The sequence below is a fragment of the Rhinichthys klamathensis genome, unplaced genomic scaffold (assembly GCF_029890125.1).
Source record: "Rhinichthys klamathensis goyatoka isolate OS25496 unplaced genomic scaffold, OSU_Roscu_1.1 h1tg000019l_1, whole genome shotgun sequence".
In the NCBI taxonomy this organism is placed as follows: Eukaryota; Metazoa; Chordata; class Actinopteri; order Cypriniformes; family Leuciscidae; genus Rhinichthys; species Rhinichthys klamathensis.
Genome location: NW_026606570.1, coordinates 340,741 through 357,949, shown reverse-complemented (window position 1 = coordinate 357,949; position 17,209 = coordinate 340,741). Strand labels below are relative to the sequence as shown.

Sequence of the window (17,209 nt, the reverse complement as noted above, 5' to 3'; positions counted from 1 at the left end):
ACACTGTATTACCAGTGTACTTACATGGTAACTCCTCAGGAACTGTCCACTTAATATAAAGTGTAAAACGGTCATAACTTACTGTGTATTATGCAAAACCCAAACCTCTGTGCAACACTGTATTAACAGTGTAATTTACTTACATGGTAACTCCTCGGGAACGGTCCACTTAATATAAAGTGTAAAAAACGGTCATAACAGAGACCATCTCAGCAAACCCAAACCTCTCATAGTTTTATTAACAATAGCATTAAAATATATTTTGAGCCACTAATCCTACTCATACCCCTAAACCTACCCATAACCATTCCTTAAAACTACGTAGGCTACACTTATGAAGAAAATAAAAACATAACAGACAGACAAGTAACTTAACGTTAACGTTATAAATTTCACAATAATTTGTTTATTGCGAAAATGTCAAAACCGGTACCAAAAGTCGTTCACATGATGATGCGTTGCAGCCGCAGTCCTCTCTGTCAGTATTATAATAGTTGTGTATGAGGTACAGATCAGAATATAAATTATTAATCCATGAAAATGTTAATCCGGTTTCGGTTCGCTCTGTGAAGGCGCGCGCGCTTCCCCATTTCCAAATGTACACCAACTGAAACACGGCATGTCGCAATCTGTGACGAAGCAGGCGAGAGCCAATCATAGCCAATGAGCGTTTGATATCACGGCCGTAAAACATGTCGTAACGCTTCTTGAAGGCGCATTTTTTTAATTTGAATTCATCACCAGCGCGCCTGAGCGCGGGATTTGACGTTGGCGGTCGCTGCTGAGAAATGGAGATTAAGATCATAAAGGGCTGAATTTGGATCTGTTTCTTGCAAACAACGTATGGATTCTAAATATTTGGATTACATCAAGCTAATACAATTGATGTTTTTTGTGAATTTATGTTGTGTTTTATTGGAGAAAACGCTTTTTGTGTCTCACGGTAAATAAACTAAATACTACAAAATGGTTAAACGATTAAACAAGGTATTTTTAAGGTTTTAAAGTGTAGGCAATTCTTGTTTATTGTTTACAGAACACTGTAATTTACTGTAAAGGCAAATAGGTCACCACAATGTCAAATAAAAAAAATCTAAAATAAAGAGTAAATCTTTAAAAGTGCTATGCCGTAATATCCCAGAATCTATCAAAGCATAACTATCACATTTATATTTCAGAGTTTACTATCCACTACGTAACCTTGTGTTTTGCATTTACTGTGGTACACAACAATGACCCTAACAATTACACTTTATATTAAGTGGACAGTTCCTGAGGAGTTACCATGTATGTACAGTGTTAATGCAGTGTTGCACAGAGGTTTGGGTTTTGCATAATACATGTAAGTTATGACCATTTTACACTTTATTTTAAGTGGACAGTTCCTGAGGAGTTACCATGTAAGTACACTGTTAGTACAGTTGCACAGAGGTTTGGGTTTTGCATAATACACAGTAAGTTATGACCGTTTTACACTTTATATTAAGTGGACAGTTCCTGAGGAGTTACCATGTTGGTACACTGTTAGTACAGTTGCACAGAGGTTTGGGTTTTGCATAATACACAGTAAGTTATGACCATTTTACACTTTATATTAAGTGGACAGTTCCTGAGGAGTTACCATGTAAGTACACTGTTAGTACAGTTGCACAGAGGTTTGGGTTTTGCATAATACATGTAAGTTATGACCGTTTTACACTTTATATTAAGTGGACAGTTCCTGAGGAGTTACCATGTAAGTACACTGTTAGTACAGTTGCACAGGGTTGGGTTTTGCATAATACACAGTAAGTTATGACCATTTTACACTTTATATTAAGTGGACAGTTCCTGAGGAGTTACCATGTTGGTACACTGTTAGTACAGTTGCACAGAGGTTTGGGTTTTGCATAATACACAGTAAGTTATGACCATTTTACACTTTATATTAAGTGGACAGTTCCTGAGGAGTTACCATGTAAGTACACTGTTAGTACAGTTGCACAGAGGTTTGGGTTTTGCATAATACATGTAAGTTATGACCGTTTTACACATTATATTAAGTGGACAGTTCCTGAGGAGTTACCATGTAAGTACACTGTTAGTACAGTTGCACAGGGTTGGGTTTTGCATAATACACAGTAAGTTATGACCATTTTACACTTTATATTAAGTGGATAGTTCCTGAGGACTTACCATGTAAGTACACTGTTAGTACAGTTGCACAGAGGTTTGGGTTTTGCATAATACATGTAAGTTATGACAGTTTAACACATTGTATCAAGTGCAGAGTTCCTGAGGAGTTACCATGTATGTACACTGGTACCACAAGGGAAAACTTTAGCTGTAATTCAACATAAGTCCTGCCGGTCATATAGTAAATACATGGTATACACATAGGAATCATCATGGTTTCAGTGTGTTCTTAACTGGTAACTACAGTATGGAAGACTGCGTGTGGAAGTGGAACAACTTGTGTGAATACATATTGTTGTTACAAAATGTAGTTACATAATGCCTGTTACACATGTGTACTTACTGTAGTGGAAAAAGTGTTGTTACCAATGTCCTGTTACACATTTGTACTTACACATACCTTTCCTTGGGTTGTTACATATGTGTAGTTACACAAATATTACAGTTGTAGATACTATGTACCAATGTGTATTTACACTGTAGTTACATACTAAGTACATATCTAGTAACCATGTAAGTTCACAGGTATTAGGGCCACTTAATATAAAGTGGGACCCAGCTGGGTAATGACACTGAATATTGCCCGAGTTTTTTGAAGCTCCAAAAAGCACATCTAGCCAGTGATTACAGTTTATAAAGTTTTAAATATAAATATTTTTCTTATAAAAACCCATCACTTCTCTTCAGAAGGCATTTATTAACCCACTTGAGTCGTATGGATTACTTTTATCATGGATGGATGCGCTTTTTGGAGCTTAAACTTGTGCACTATTCAATGCCATAACAAAGCTGGGAAGAGCCAGGATATTAATTAATATAACTCTGATTGTGTTTGTCTGAAAGAAGAAAGTCATATACACCTAGGATGGCTTGAGGGAGAGTATATTATGGGAGCATTTTCATTTTTGGGTGAACTATTCCTTTAAGTCTTCAAATACATTTTTGGGACTAAATTTCTACAATGTAAGATAAGATTTTAAAGCTGAGATGTAATATGAGGTGTCAGAAAAGGACTAAAAAAATAACTATAAATATAATAATACACTGACTCTACAGTTATTACCTTATTCTTGACCTCTCTCACAATATCAAGGTATGGTAATCCAGGTTTCACCATCAGCATGTCAGCACCTTCCTTCACGTCCCGGTCCTACCAGCAAAAAAAGTAGTTTCCTTATACTTTTACTTCACTTGCTGCATCCCATACAATAGAAGAAAAAAACCACAGGTCTAGTCATTGTGCCCATTTCTGTAGTTAAAAATTGATTTAGGGTCCTGGATTGTTATATCAGTGCTGTTTTAGTAGTTCAGATTCCATGTTAAAAGTGGCTTTTCAATAAATTCCTGTTATAAAACATGTAAACACAGGAAAGAAAATTGTGCTCATCAGGTGATTACATGGGGTCTTTAAAAAAGTGACGTTCTCTTACACAGGCCCGCAGTGCTAGTCCTCTGGCACCAGGGGGAAGCTGATAGCATCGTCTGTCTCCAAAAGCAGGTTTAGACTGGGCAGCATCCCTTCAAATGTTAAGGAAAATTATATTTTGGTTTACAAAGAATAAACCCATCCAGTTGTTCTCATCTTATAAGAATATATAACAACTATGAAGGAAGTTGATAAAGGGAATATATAATACCTGAATGGTCCATAGTAGCAGGAGGCAAATTTAGCACTGTAGCTCAGCACTGACACCTAAGAAAGGGGAAAGAGCTAGAGTCAGAATCTGCAATATTCTATTTAACTATTTTGTGTGACCCAAAAGCAAGATTTCTCTACCTTGTTGCCAAGATCATTACTGATTAGTGCTTGCTTAATGGCTGCAATTCGTCCATCCATCATATCAGAAGGGGCGATGATGTGGCAGCCTAAGCGGAGAAAAAGTGTGACCTAATGTGATGATGATGACTTCTATAGACCTACACTGAACAAAATTATAAACGCAACACTTTTGTTTTTGCCCCCATTTTTCATGAGCTGAACTCAAAGATCTAAGACTTTTTCTATGTACACAAAAGGCCTATTTCTCTCAAATATTGTTCACAAATCTGTCTAAATCTGTGTTAAGGCGGGCATACACTGTGCGATGTCTGCTCACACTGGCCCTCATTTATCATTCTTGCGTAGAAACGGGCGTATATGTTGGCGTTAGATTATGCTTACACTCCTCTCACCGCCTGATTTATGAAGCTGTGCGTACCTTTGAAATCCAGGTGTACGCAATACCTGCCCTTGATAAATCCCGCGGCTGAAAACGATCGTCATTAGAATAGCACGCCCCTATATATTCAAGTCTCCGCTTCCCCCATGCCCTCATTTTACGCCATGTACACACGGAAGACGGCATAGAAGAGAAACTTCTCCGACGTGGAGCCGAAATGTCCTATCACAATGCAATATTTTACGGCACGTCTTTTGAAACAATTAGCATTCAATTTCGAATCGCGTCACATGTATTGGGGTGTACAATAGTGACGATGATGATGTGATGTGGAGTACCATTCATTCACATTAATAATTGCATGACAATTTGTAATATTCTTCTTATTATTATGATTTTTATTATTAATGACGCTTGTTGTTATTTAGAAGAAGAACGTCGTTATTATTATTTATTTGTATTATTATTATTTAAAAGAAGAAGAATGTATTTTTTATTATTTTGTCAGTCTGAATTATTTTTTGGTCATTGAAAGCCTTTCATTACCGAACCCAGTCCGTGCGCACCTGCCGGGCCTAAGCATGAAACGTCAGGGTAAAGCGCACAGGCTCGCAACTGAAGGAATACATATGGCTTCAAATCAAATGCTTTGGTAAAGTCACACAAATTAAACATTGAAGTCCATGTTGCACAAAAATAAACACTGAAGTTTATAATTACTATGTTGTTGTTGTTGGTCATAATATATCATATCTTTTAGTTTGTCAGTGCGATTTGTGGTGTTAGGAATTGTTTTTCTGCGCATTTCTGCACTAACACAAAACGTGCGTACACCACCTCCTGAGCTGGCGTAGGATTTGAGCGTTCCGTACACCAACGTCCATATTGATAAATCTCAAAGTCACCGTGGGTTTGGGTGTACGCCAGGTGTACGCTGGAAATTTGGTGTACGCACTTTTGATAAATGAGGGCCACTGAACGAATAAATCGCATGCGATGTAAAGCCAAAGTTCAGGATTTATGTGCTCACACTATACGGTCCGATCATCGAGCTGCGCTTCACTGCTCACACTATACGTGTGAAATATCTGCGATAAACCCCTGGATTGCGCCTATAGACGATATCATGTATCCAGAGATATTGTCAAAACAAGCATCAGCTATCAATATCAAGATGATTTAACATTTCCAATTTATGCATTAAATTATTATTAGTATTATTGTATTATCATTATTAGGGGAGACCCAGGCTAATTTTATTATTAAATTGATCCGCTATAATTAATTTGCCATGCAATAATTTCACAGCACATAACCAACGTGCTGTGAGGATAATAAAATATTACATAGAAGCTTACTCCTCCTCATTGAAAATTGTCTAAAACATTTAGGTCGATTACAATGAATTATAGGCATATAAATAACTATTAACAGTCTATAATATGTCTGAACATTGCAATAATTAATCATCAATAAATTAAAAACAGGTTTATTTCAAAAACATTGTTTAACAAATTAATAAAAGAGGCGTTACATCGCAGGTGGCTTGGAAGACGTGGGTAATATATGGTTAATCCAAACACGAACTGGAGGTAAGCAACAGTAATTTGTAGCTAGTTTGAACTACAGAACTTAAAGATCTCCCTCTTTTCGTTTTTATTTTAATTTTATTTTTGCTGCAGATGAAATGGTTAAACTTCTGATTTCGCGCAGGCGCAGTGAGGGAAAAAACACTGAGTTCAGGGCAATCGGTTCATAGCTTTGCTTCAACTGTGCGATATAGTCACAAGGAGCGACCAAAATTTCTGACATGCCAGAAATTTATCCGACCATCCGATTGTCGATCGGGAGAGGTTAATCGCCTCTCGTTTCTCCCTGTACACCCTGCCGGATCCAGGCCGTATCCAGATCTGACGAAGGAGCTTTGCCTGGACCCGATGACAATGCAGTGCTGAAGTGTCAACTATCCTCTCCCTATGGAGGATCCCTTTCCCACTCTACAGATAAAGCGTTGTGAATTCGGTTCGCGTACCCCGAAGTGATAAAATAAAACAAAATTCTGTATCAAAATTTATAGGCAAGACAAGTAGTTTGTTTAGGCATGGGTTGTAAGGAATTACAAACCTGCGCACATATTTTCAAAAGCACATAACTATAGAATAAATTCTTAATGTGCATGTGAACGCCGTCAGCGCTAATCACAGGTTCGCGTTTAAAGTCTGTTTAGAGAGAACGGCGTCGTCTTAGCGGCCCCTAATTTAATAACAAATGATTTCGACGGAGGTGAATCAATCAAAACTAACTTTAGCTGGAAATAACATTAGAAAGGAATCACTTGCGCCTCAGCCTAGCCAGTGCTCTCGGAACAGGACACCACAATCTGAGAAAAAGGACCCAAGGTCTAACTAGGACCAAGGAGCAGGACCGGAGCACAGAACGTTTTAATATATTTATTGGTGCAAAATGACCAACGTTTCGACGCACATGCGTCTTCTTCACGCATGTGCGTCGAAACGTTGGTCATTTTGCACTAATAAATATATTAAAACGTTCTGTGCTCCGGTCCTGCTCCTTGGTCCTAGTTAGACCTTGGGTCCTTTTTCCTGGAAATAACATTTTTCAAGAACCGCTATAAAGCCAAAACAATCTCTGTTACCTTAAATTATATGTTTATCTCTGTAAAGCTGCTTTGAAACAATCCATTGTTAAAAGCGCTATATAAATGAAGATGACTTGACTTGACTTGTACACTGCACGACAAACGACGCACGACAAAGCTGAAAATCAGTCCGACCCGAAAAAGAGTCGCACGAGTGAGAATTCGGCTCAAAATCGGACGAATGTATGTATGGCCGCCATTAGTGAGCATTTTCCTTTGCCGAGATAATCCATCCACCTCACAGGTGTGGCATATCAAGATGCTGATTAGACAGCATGATTATTGCACAGGTGTGCCTTAGGCTGGCCACAATAAAAAAAAGGGTTGTTGATTGTGGCCTGTGGAATGTTGGTCCACTCCTCTTCAATGGCTGTGCGAAGTTGCTGGACATTGGGAGGACCTGGAACATGCTGTCGTATACGCCGACCCCCCAATACAGTAAAACACATTTTGGAGTGGCCTTTCATTGTGGCCAGCCTAAGGCACATCTGTAAAATAATCATGCTGTCTAATCAGCATCTTGATATGCCACACCTGTGAGTGAAAAGTGTTGAGTTTATAATTTTGTTCAGTGTATTATTCAAAAATGCAAAGATTATGTGTGCTATAAATTAATATAATTTAGGACTAACCTGCTAGAGCATAAGCCAGAGCTACTTCAGCCAACCTCAAACAGCTTGCGGCATTATCCAGGCTGCCATCTTCACGCAGGATTCCTTAAAGGTGCCACAAAGAAAGACACACACTATGGTAATATCACTGTAAAGGGTTCATTTAAAAATACCAGGTAAAACAAATTGCATAGGATTGATAAAAGACAAGACTAAAGGTGTCTATAATAGTAGTCGTCCCACCTTTGTTTATGATTAAAGGAGCATTCAGTAATTATTTGTACATTTTCAAAGGTGAGCTCTGTTGTTTCACTGTTCGATATAACAGTGTTCTTGGGCTTCATACTAACACTTATCAGCATGGATGCAGCATCATGCCAAAGCACAGATGTTTGGTTAAAAATGCCATTGTGAATAAAATAGGAAATATGAAATTATAAGTGAGTAGATGGTCATGTGAAAAAACATTGAAATATATTTTGTGAAAACATACTATTTGTTTAGGTCTCAAAAAAGGGAAGCACAACATATTAGTGGCATTTTAGTTAACAGCCAATATTATAATTTTATTATCAGTTGATTCTGGATATTTAAATTGTATCTTAATTTTCCAATATCCATTTTTCTTAAAGTACAAATGTGCCTAAATTCACTTAATGTATTTTACTGTTATATTTTAAATATTTATTATTTATTTTTAATTGAATAGAATTTTAATATGATCCATTTTTTGTTTATGAGCCATTACATGAACAGTGTTGGGGAAAGCAATGTGTTACAATATTGTGTTACTCCCTAATTGCATTACCTTTTAAGGAAAGTAATTTAAAAAATATATATATATTTTTGGCAAATGTAAAGGCCCTTTCACACCAAAAGTGACGTGAATAAGCCTCAGGCGGAAAGGAATGCAAATTCACTCCTGTACAGTAGAGGGTGCAAGCCAAACAAACCTTTCAGCTGTGCTACCATTCTGGTTTGCAGGGCTGCGTTTAAGTCCATTTTTCCCTTGCTAACTTTCCTCCATCTTGTTCACTTGGATGTATGTCATTGCATCCGTTGCACGAGTGCCCACTACTGGCAGAAACCTTTGCAATGTTGCTGATTTATTATTTACATTTTTTTTTCTTATGAATTTGTTTTACACACCATTCTACAGGCCTGCATGTATGCTTGGGCTGTTAAAAAATCAAATATAACAGATATTAAATATTAAATGTTAAAAAATACACAAACGAAAATGATAACAATATTATAAAGTTTAAACGGTGTTTAAACAGTCAGATTAAGGTAGCTACTAGGGGTGTAATGGTTCAAATTACTCACAGTTCAGTTTGTATCACAAACAATTAAAGATTGGCTTTCAGCTAACTTTTTGAAGGTAAATGGCAACAAAACTGAGGCTCTGCTTGTTGGCACTAGATCTGTTGTGTCTAAATCTAATTGTTTTTCTTTGTACATTGACAATACTGCAATCTGTCCTTCATCACAGGTTAAAAGTTTGGGTGTCATCATGGATGGCACACTATGCTTTGAAGCTCAAAGTAATAATATCACGCGGATTGCATACTTCCACTTGCGTAATATTAACCGTCTTCGTCCCTTTCTTTCAAATAGTAATACTGCCGTTCTTATTCACGCACTAGTCACTTTACGTATAGACTACTGTAATGCTCTTCTCACAGGTATTACCTCCAAACTGCTACATAAGCTTCAGTTGGTTCAGAATTCTGCAGCTCGTGTTCTCTCTAGAACACATTATACTGAGCACATTTCTCTAGTTCTTCAGCAATTGCACTGGCTTCCAGTATGGTGTTGAATTCAAAATCTTGCTACTTACTTATAAGGCACTTCATAATCTTGCACCACAATACCTTACTCAACTTCTCCATATTTACACTCCTTCACGTGCTCTCAGATCTTCATCTTCAATTTCTCTTGTGGTACCTCAAATTCGACTTACTGCCATGGGTGCCAGATCTTTTAGTTATGCTGCCCCCCGCCTATGGAACTCTCTTCCCATTGATGTTCGCAATAGCAAGTGCTTGTTGACTTTTAAAACGCGTATTAAGACATATCTTTTCATACAGGCTTTTTTATAACATGTTTTATTGAGACTTTACTGCACTTTATCTGAATATGTGACTTGTTTGTTGTGTGTTTTGTCTTATGCAGTGACCTGTATATTGCTTGTGAGGTGACCTTGGGTGTTATGAAAGGCGCCATTAAATAAAATGCATTATTATTATTATTATTATGAATGTGCTTTTGTTCAAGTGAGATGAGTAAATGCATGCTCAGATTTATTCTAGAACTACAATAATCATCATGTTTACACAGCGCACACAACACTGATTTCTCTCAACATGGGGACAGGAGAGCTGTCAGTCAATGAATGGGAACACAGAGTAACTTGCATTACTTATTTGAAAAAGTAACTCCGATATTTTGTTTTACATTTAAAAGTAATGCGTTACTATACTAGTTACTTGAAAAAAGTAATCTAATTACGTAACTCGCATTACTTGTAATCTGCAGTCTGGCGTCCCTCAGGGGTCAATTTTGGGCCCTCTTCTTTTTAATATTTATGTTTATCCTCTTGGCCAGCTTTTGAGATCAATTGGTCTAAAATTTCATTTCTATGCAGATGATACCCAGATCTACATTCATTTTAGACCTAATGAAATTGTGCCAGTTAATTTTCTTTCTGAGTGTATTTCTAAGATGAATAATAATAATAATAATATGTTTATTTTCTATAGCGCCTTTCAAGAACCCAAGGTCGCTTCACAATGTAATACAAATAGCAAACAAACAACAAGCAAACAAATACAAAGGCCATCTGCTTATGAGAGACAAAACAGATGGAAACAAGCATACACTGATTGACATGAATCAAAGAAAGACATATTGTATTATTTATCAAAATATACAATTACGACGAAGTATGTACCATATTACGAAAAAGCTGGAAAAGTGAAGAACAGAGAAAGCAGTGATGAGGATACTGATTTATTGGACAAGCTTGAAGATATGAGTTTTAAGTTGTTTTTTAAAGGTCCGGATGTTGTCGGTCGCACGAAGATTCGGGGGCAGCTTATTCCACAGCTTAGGGCCAACAACACTAAAAGCCCTACCACCCACCGTGGAGAGTCTGACCCGGGGTACCACGAGTAGGTTTTCAGTGCTAGACCTAAGGGCCCGAGTTGGAACATATGGCTGTACCAAATCAACAAGGTATTTGGGTGCCGGGCCGTGTACAGCTTTATATACTAGAACTAACAGTTTAAATTGGATGCGGTTTATGACAGGAAGCCAGTGCAGTTGGTGAAGGATATGAGTGATGTGGGCAGATTTTTTATTATATGTGAGGGCACGTGCTGCAGAGTTTTGAACCATTTGAAGGCGGTGTATTGCTTTGGTGGGTAATCCGCTGTATAATGAATTACAGAAATCCAATCTGGAAGTGATAAAAGCATGAATAACAGTTTCCGCATCTATAAAGGTAAGAGAGGGGGGAATACGAACAATATTCCGCAGGTGAAAAAAGAATGATTTGACAGTCTGACTAATGTGTGAGTGAAAGCAGAGCGTGGGGTCGAACAAAACCATGAAGGAATGGATGACAGATAATTTTCGTTGTCTTAACAGAGATTATGCTTGTTGGTTCACCCCACCAACTACACAAAGCAGAGCCGGTCACTCTAACTCTTGATGGCTCTACTGTGGAGTTTCAAACAAAATTGAGGAATTTTTGATGCCAATCTAACGTTTGAGCCACATGTTTTGAATACTGTTAAAATTAAATTTTTCCATCTTAGAAATATTGCCAGATTGCGTCCAATGCTGTCGTTTACTGTTGCTGAGAGATTGATAAACACTTTTGTGTTTTCGCATAGTGATTACTGTAATGCCATGTTAGGTGGCGTGTCAAAAGTTACCCTAAACAGAATGCAGGTTTTGCAAAATTCGGCTGCCAGAATCCTTACTAGAACTAATATACGAGACCATATTACTCCCGTTTTGGAGTCTTTGCACTGGCTTCCCATTAGGTTTAGGGTGGACTTCAAAATGTTGATGCTTAGGCCATCCTTAAAAATATTTTGGTTTGCAGTAACAGCAAAAAAAAAAAAAAAAAGGGTCGGTAGGTAGGTCTATATATTTTTTTTTCAAGATTCAATGTAAAAAAAAAAGGATAATTTTGGTCATGGTGATTAGGTCGGTATGAATTTAAACAAATTTGCATATCGTGACGTCACTGACTGGGTCTTCAACCCCCATGCCTTCGGGCGCACCATTGCGAACCTCATTCTGATACAGGTTATAGACCACAAACAATTTGAAATCTTTGTAAAAAAACAAACATATTTATTGCATTAATTCCAGCTGCATTCATTTGGAAAAAAATAGGCAGAATCAAAAGAAAAAAAGGAGCCACTAGATTTCAATGAAAGTGGATTTTCAGAGGGAAACAAATAAATTAAAATGACTAATCTCACCAGCGCCGCGCCGACCAATAAAACAGCGCGTTTGGCACCATTCGTTTACATTTGACCCATACTGTTACAAGCCCCCTTTCTGGTCTAGGGGCAGGAAAGGAGGGTAACAAAAAGTTGCAGGGAGAGAGTGAGAGATTTGACCCATAAACATCTGCTATTATTAACGGAAATCAGTGTGGTCAAATAGCTAGGCGCATTGTAGGAAACTATAGGCCGATTAAGTAGTCCTGACATATTATGGAATGGTCGATTTTCTTTTGTGCAATTTAGTACATTTCGGTATGGGATGTGCTGTTTTATTGGTCAGCGGCGCTGGTGAGATTAATTCGCGCCGCTCTGACCATTGGCTGGCGCAAGCAAACACTTCTCCTGCGCTGTCGAGTCTGTCGCGCTCGCGCGTCTCGGTCCATTGAGCCACGCAGATTACAAGTCAGCGCAGCGCGAACTCTGTAACACACCGCGCCGTTTCGTCCCCCTTTCGGTGTGTTTGGCTTCCCACACTTATGTGTGTTTGTTTGTCAGAGCCTGCAGTTGCTGTGTGACGCGCGTTCGCGGTGGGCATGTCATGACGAGCTGGACGGGCTCCGAGAAAAGGCCGTTAACATCGATTCCCTATTTGACCATTAAGAATTTCGAATAATGAGCGACTAAATGTAGGCTCATACAGACGTATTTCACAAGCAGCCGCGCCGCAGCCATCATCACCGAGCGCGAACCATTGACAGTGAATGAAACGAAGCGAACGCACAGGCCATAGTGTGACATGCGTAAACCAATGGTGTAAACATAATCATAATAGATGACGCCACGGGTTTTTATTTAAAAGAAAGAACGTAGCCTACGCAATTTATATTCACAATACTTACTATAATAAATGTATATTATTTTATTGCATTTGTATTAGTTGTTTGAAGAGTAAAAAAAAAATCGGTCGGTCTTAATGCAAGTTTACAACCGGCAAGTCGGTCGGACTAAAATGGGAAAAAAATAAATAATTGGGTCGGTCCTAATTTGACAGGGTCGGTCGGGTTACGGCAAACAAGAATATTTTTAAGCATGGCCTTACTTACAAGGCACTGCATGGTTTGGCACCTCAATATTTGACTGAGCTTTTAACTCCATATACTCCAAAACGTGATCTTCGTTCTTCGGAAACTGGTCTTTTAACTGTTCCCTTAACTCGTTTGAGATTAATGGGAGATAGGGCTTTTTCTTCATTAGCTCCAAAACTTTGGAATTCTCTACCGATTGAGATCAGGCAAGCCAAATCTTTTGGTATTTTTAAATCTCAGCTAAAAACTAATTTTTTTAGGTTAGCTTTTATTTGATTTATTGTCTTATGTTTATTGTCTTTTAAGTTTATTTTACTGTGTATTGTATCTTTGCTGTTTTAATTGTTTTTGTACAGCGCTTTGAGATGTACATTTAAAGGCGCTATAGAAAATAAAGGTTATTATTAATTTCTGTAAATCCCTGAAAAAACTTACTTGGTGCACCATTAAATGATGTAAACAGATCCAATACTGAAACTAACCACAGTGGCCATGAGAGGTGTAGGGGCAAAGGCACACATCACAGGCCAACACAAGTTCAGGGAATGTGCTCCTCAGTTTCTTCACAGCCAGCACTGCAGGAGTGTCATCTCTGTCTGCACCAGAGCCTCTCTCATCCTGGGACAGGAAATGAGAAGACAAAGAAACAATATTTAATCAACTCCCTCATAAAATGAATGACAGAAATATTACTGAACCATTTCACTTCTCAATGACCTTCGCAACATTTGCAGGAACTCCAAAAATCAGCACACACTTCAGGCCTTTATCCACAAGGGGACGAATTAAACCCTCTATCTTATTGACGCCATATCTGAAATCAACAGAATGAAACATTATTTATTATAAAATTTCTTAACAATACATTGGCATTCTTTTTTGTTTATATGACACACTAAAGCTATCTGCAGTCCTAAGCGGGAGTTTCAGGACACAGCAGCTGCAATGACACGATGACTTTGCCAACTGCCTATTCAGAAGATGGGACTTACTTTACTAGAGCTTCCTTTATATTGCGAATTTCTCTCATTTATAGTAAAATAAATGAACTGTCTGTCGCAATTTAGCTAATTATTTGATCAGACTTTAAACAGTTAAGACATTTTTATTAAATGTTTCTTCGTCTGAGATAACTAGACATCCCACGCTGAATGAAACATGCAATAATGTTCCATGAGGTCATGTGACAACATTGCATAATACTGTTTATTACTAAATTAGTAACTAAATTATCTGCTGTGCTGCATAATGTGCTTAGTATTTTTTCACATACTATTTTTTTAAGTAAGTAATAACCAGCATGATAGTATTCCTTTCTGAATGCAGTCTATATTACTTGACTATGTAAGCAGACCTCACTTTGACTACAACCGCCCAGACTTAACAACCCAGAATAAACGGATCCTTGGCTTATCTTTGTGCTTTGTTGGCTACCACCCTGCCTGAATCTTATCTCAGACCACCAGCCCAAACTTTACATGCAAACTTCATCTTTGCTATATCAACCATACACATCTTGAATATTTAAAAAGATGTTTCCCATAGTCCTTCCTTCTAGAGTCTTTTATGCAAGTCTTATACAAAACATCAAAGCTAACTGACATGATTAAACTAATATATTAATTAATAATAAAATAGGGAACTACAAATCAACCTATGGTCCTAAACTAGGCACCCCTATTTTCATCCTTGTCCCAAATATTTATAACAGGGTTGAGGTCCTGAGCCAGACAAAACACTTTCTGAAGGTTAAAGATGTTATCCTTAGTTTAAAAACAACAACAACAAACTGTTATGTACATTATTAATGCCAAGTGCCAGTTTTTCTTTAAATGTTTAAAATTGATCATAACAGTCTAGCTTCATGTTAAACTCCATTAGTAATCCATTAGACTCCTTAATTCAATGACAATTCAGTGATACTTGTTACTTTAGTAAACGATGAGAAACAAAGATGAGAGATATGAAAGATACAAAAAAATGACAGTGAAGGATGATACCTCGCTTGACCAGGTAGACTTGCAATTGGTTCCACTGCATCAGGACTGTCACTGTTAAAATCAGTTGGGTAAAAACTGTTTGTCTTCAATCAAACAAACGGACAATAGTACCTTTAAACAAGCAACTTTGAACAACTTTAAACTTTAAAAAGCTTAAACAACTTTAATAACTCCTTAACCTATATACAATCAACAAATAAATATAATGAGGGGGAAGACATTACGTAATGAAGATAGGATATATGAGGTTATCTGGTCTAAGGTCTGAAGCACAGGTCTGCCAGTATCGGAGAGTTGGGTGAAAGTAACCACTGTGTAGAATGGAGTCTGCTGGCTGTGTCATCGTCCTGTAGATTCAAATGGAAGACAAACACTTACTGACACAATCTGCTACACATGTGACGTAACTGCAAAATTATGAATCATAGTTACATACACTGCAGAAAAAAATATTATTAATCAATTCATTGTCTTGTTTCCCAGAATAAAAAACGCATCAAATCATTCTTAAAACAAAAAATGAATGAAGAAATAAAATAAATTCACCTGAAAAGCGAGACTGCATTAGAGGACATAATGATTTCAGATGATATATGTGAATTTGAATGTATTGTTGTTCACCTGTAAACCTACTACATTTAACATCTTATCTAATTAAAATCATTATAAAAATGTTTAAATTAGTTAATTATTATTAATTGTATTATTAATTATTACTAATTATTAATTTAATTACAAAAAGTATCAAACAAATAAAATCATCCATTTTATTTTGATATTTACAGTTTAAAAATAAAAAATTATAATCCAAATAAAATATATTTAAATATATTTAAAAAAAGAAAAATGCCATTTTAAAAAATGATCTCAATTGAATGAACACATCCTGAGTGGTTGGGAACTTGGGGTTAATTATGTTATTCTGTCCACTGATTTTATGAAAATAAATCTTCTAAATGAATGAGCAATGAGCGATTCTGACGCATTCCCACCATACAACTGAAGCAGGCATGCAGAAATACTAACAAGACACGTATTGCTAAAACTGCAGCAACCATTTTTGAATCAATGAAAAGATATATATATTTTTTTCACAATAAAGTGATATAGGGTTCATCTATTATCTACCCAAAACAAAAATGGCATATACATGGAAGACTGAGGTGTCTCAGAGTAACTTGTATAACCATACCATTATTGTACTACCATGGTGTCATCACATTTATAAAAGTACACTAATAATTTCAATTTTGAAGCTGTTAAGCAGAAATTATTCATTATAATGCATGCATGCATGCATATTGAATTATAATTCAAGCATAACGTTACATATTGCATCAGATCAACTCATTACTAATTTCTCTATAAATTTTGAAATGTGAATAATTATTAGACAAAAAGTACTTAAACATTTAAGATTTACACAATGTAATGAATTGGTCTAATATTTCGTACACATCAGAGTGTACGAATAATATCACCCTAATATCTGGTAACATTTTTGACAGGTTTTTCTAAGCTAATAGTGACCGTCCTTACTACTGCAAAATACTGTATAATGTAAATATTACGGAGACTTGAAGCTTTTAAAAGGCATACTAATTTGAGTATTTCATAAACATCAGAAAGCATGTGAATACATACCACTAAGATGAACTTACTTTGTGTTCAGGATGGGAATGGAAACTGTAAATGACCCAGACCTTGCTAACTGAAGTGTTGCTCCTTCTTGAACCTCAAACGTCGTGTGTGTTTCATGAGAGGAATGTTGCTATCTGTCAACTGTTTCCTGTTAGACTCAAGCGTGCCGCACAAGCCCTCAAAAGTGAAGCCAAAACGTCTCGATCGCCCCCCGGTGACCGGTCCTAGTATAGGTCATAAGCCCCGCCTCCCCATGTTATTCAACGGGACGTGAGACCAACTAAACAATTAAATTACACTTCACATATCTTTTTTCTAAAGATAGTTTCTGTCATTTACTGTAGTTTCTATCACGTTGATGTAATTTCAAGTGTTTGTTTTTAAAATAAGTTAGTTTTTAGTTAGTTATTTGA

General features: G+C 36.9%; 1 protein-coding gene across 1 annotated transcript; it reads right to left on the bottom strand.

Moving 5' to 3' along the window:
* Positions 1-3,097: 3,097 nt before the first annotated feature.
* Positions 3,098-16,918, bottom strand: alad (aminolevulinate dehydratase). Its single transcript, XM_056235703.1, has 11 exons — positions 16,817-16,918; positions 15,380-15,502; positions 15,156-15,206; positions 13,873-13,969; positions 13,638-13,773; positions 7,626-7,709; positions 3,953-4,041; positions 3,813-3,868; positions 3,606-3,693; positions 3,219-3,325; positions 3,098-3,131 (listed from the first exon to the last, which is right to left on the bottom strand). The coding sequence occupies exons 2-11, from the start codon at positions 15,496-15,498 to the stop codon at positions 3,098-3,100; spliced, it is 861 nt and encodes a 286-aa protein (XP_056091678.1). The 5' UTR covers positions 15,499-15,502; positions 16,817-16,918.
* Positions 16,919-17,209: the final 291 nt, after the last annotated feature.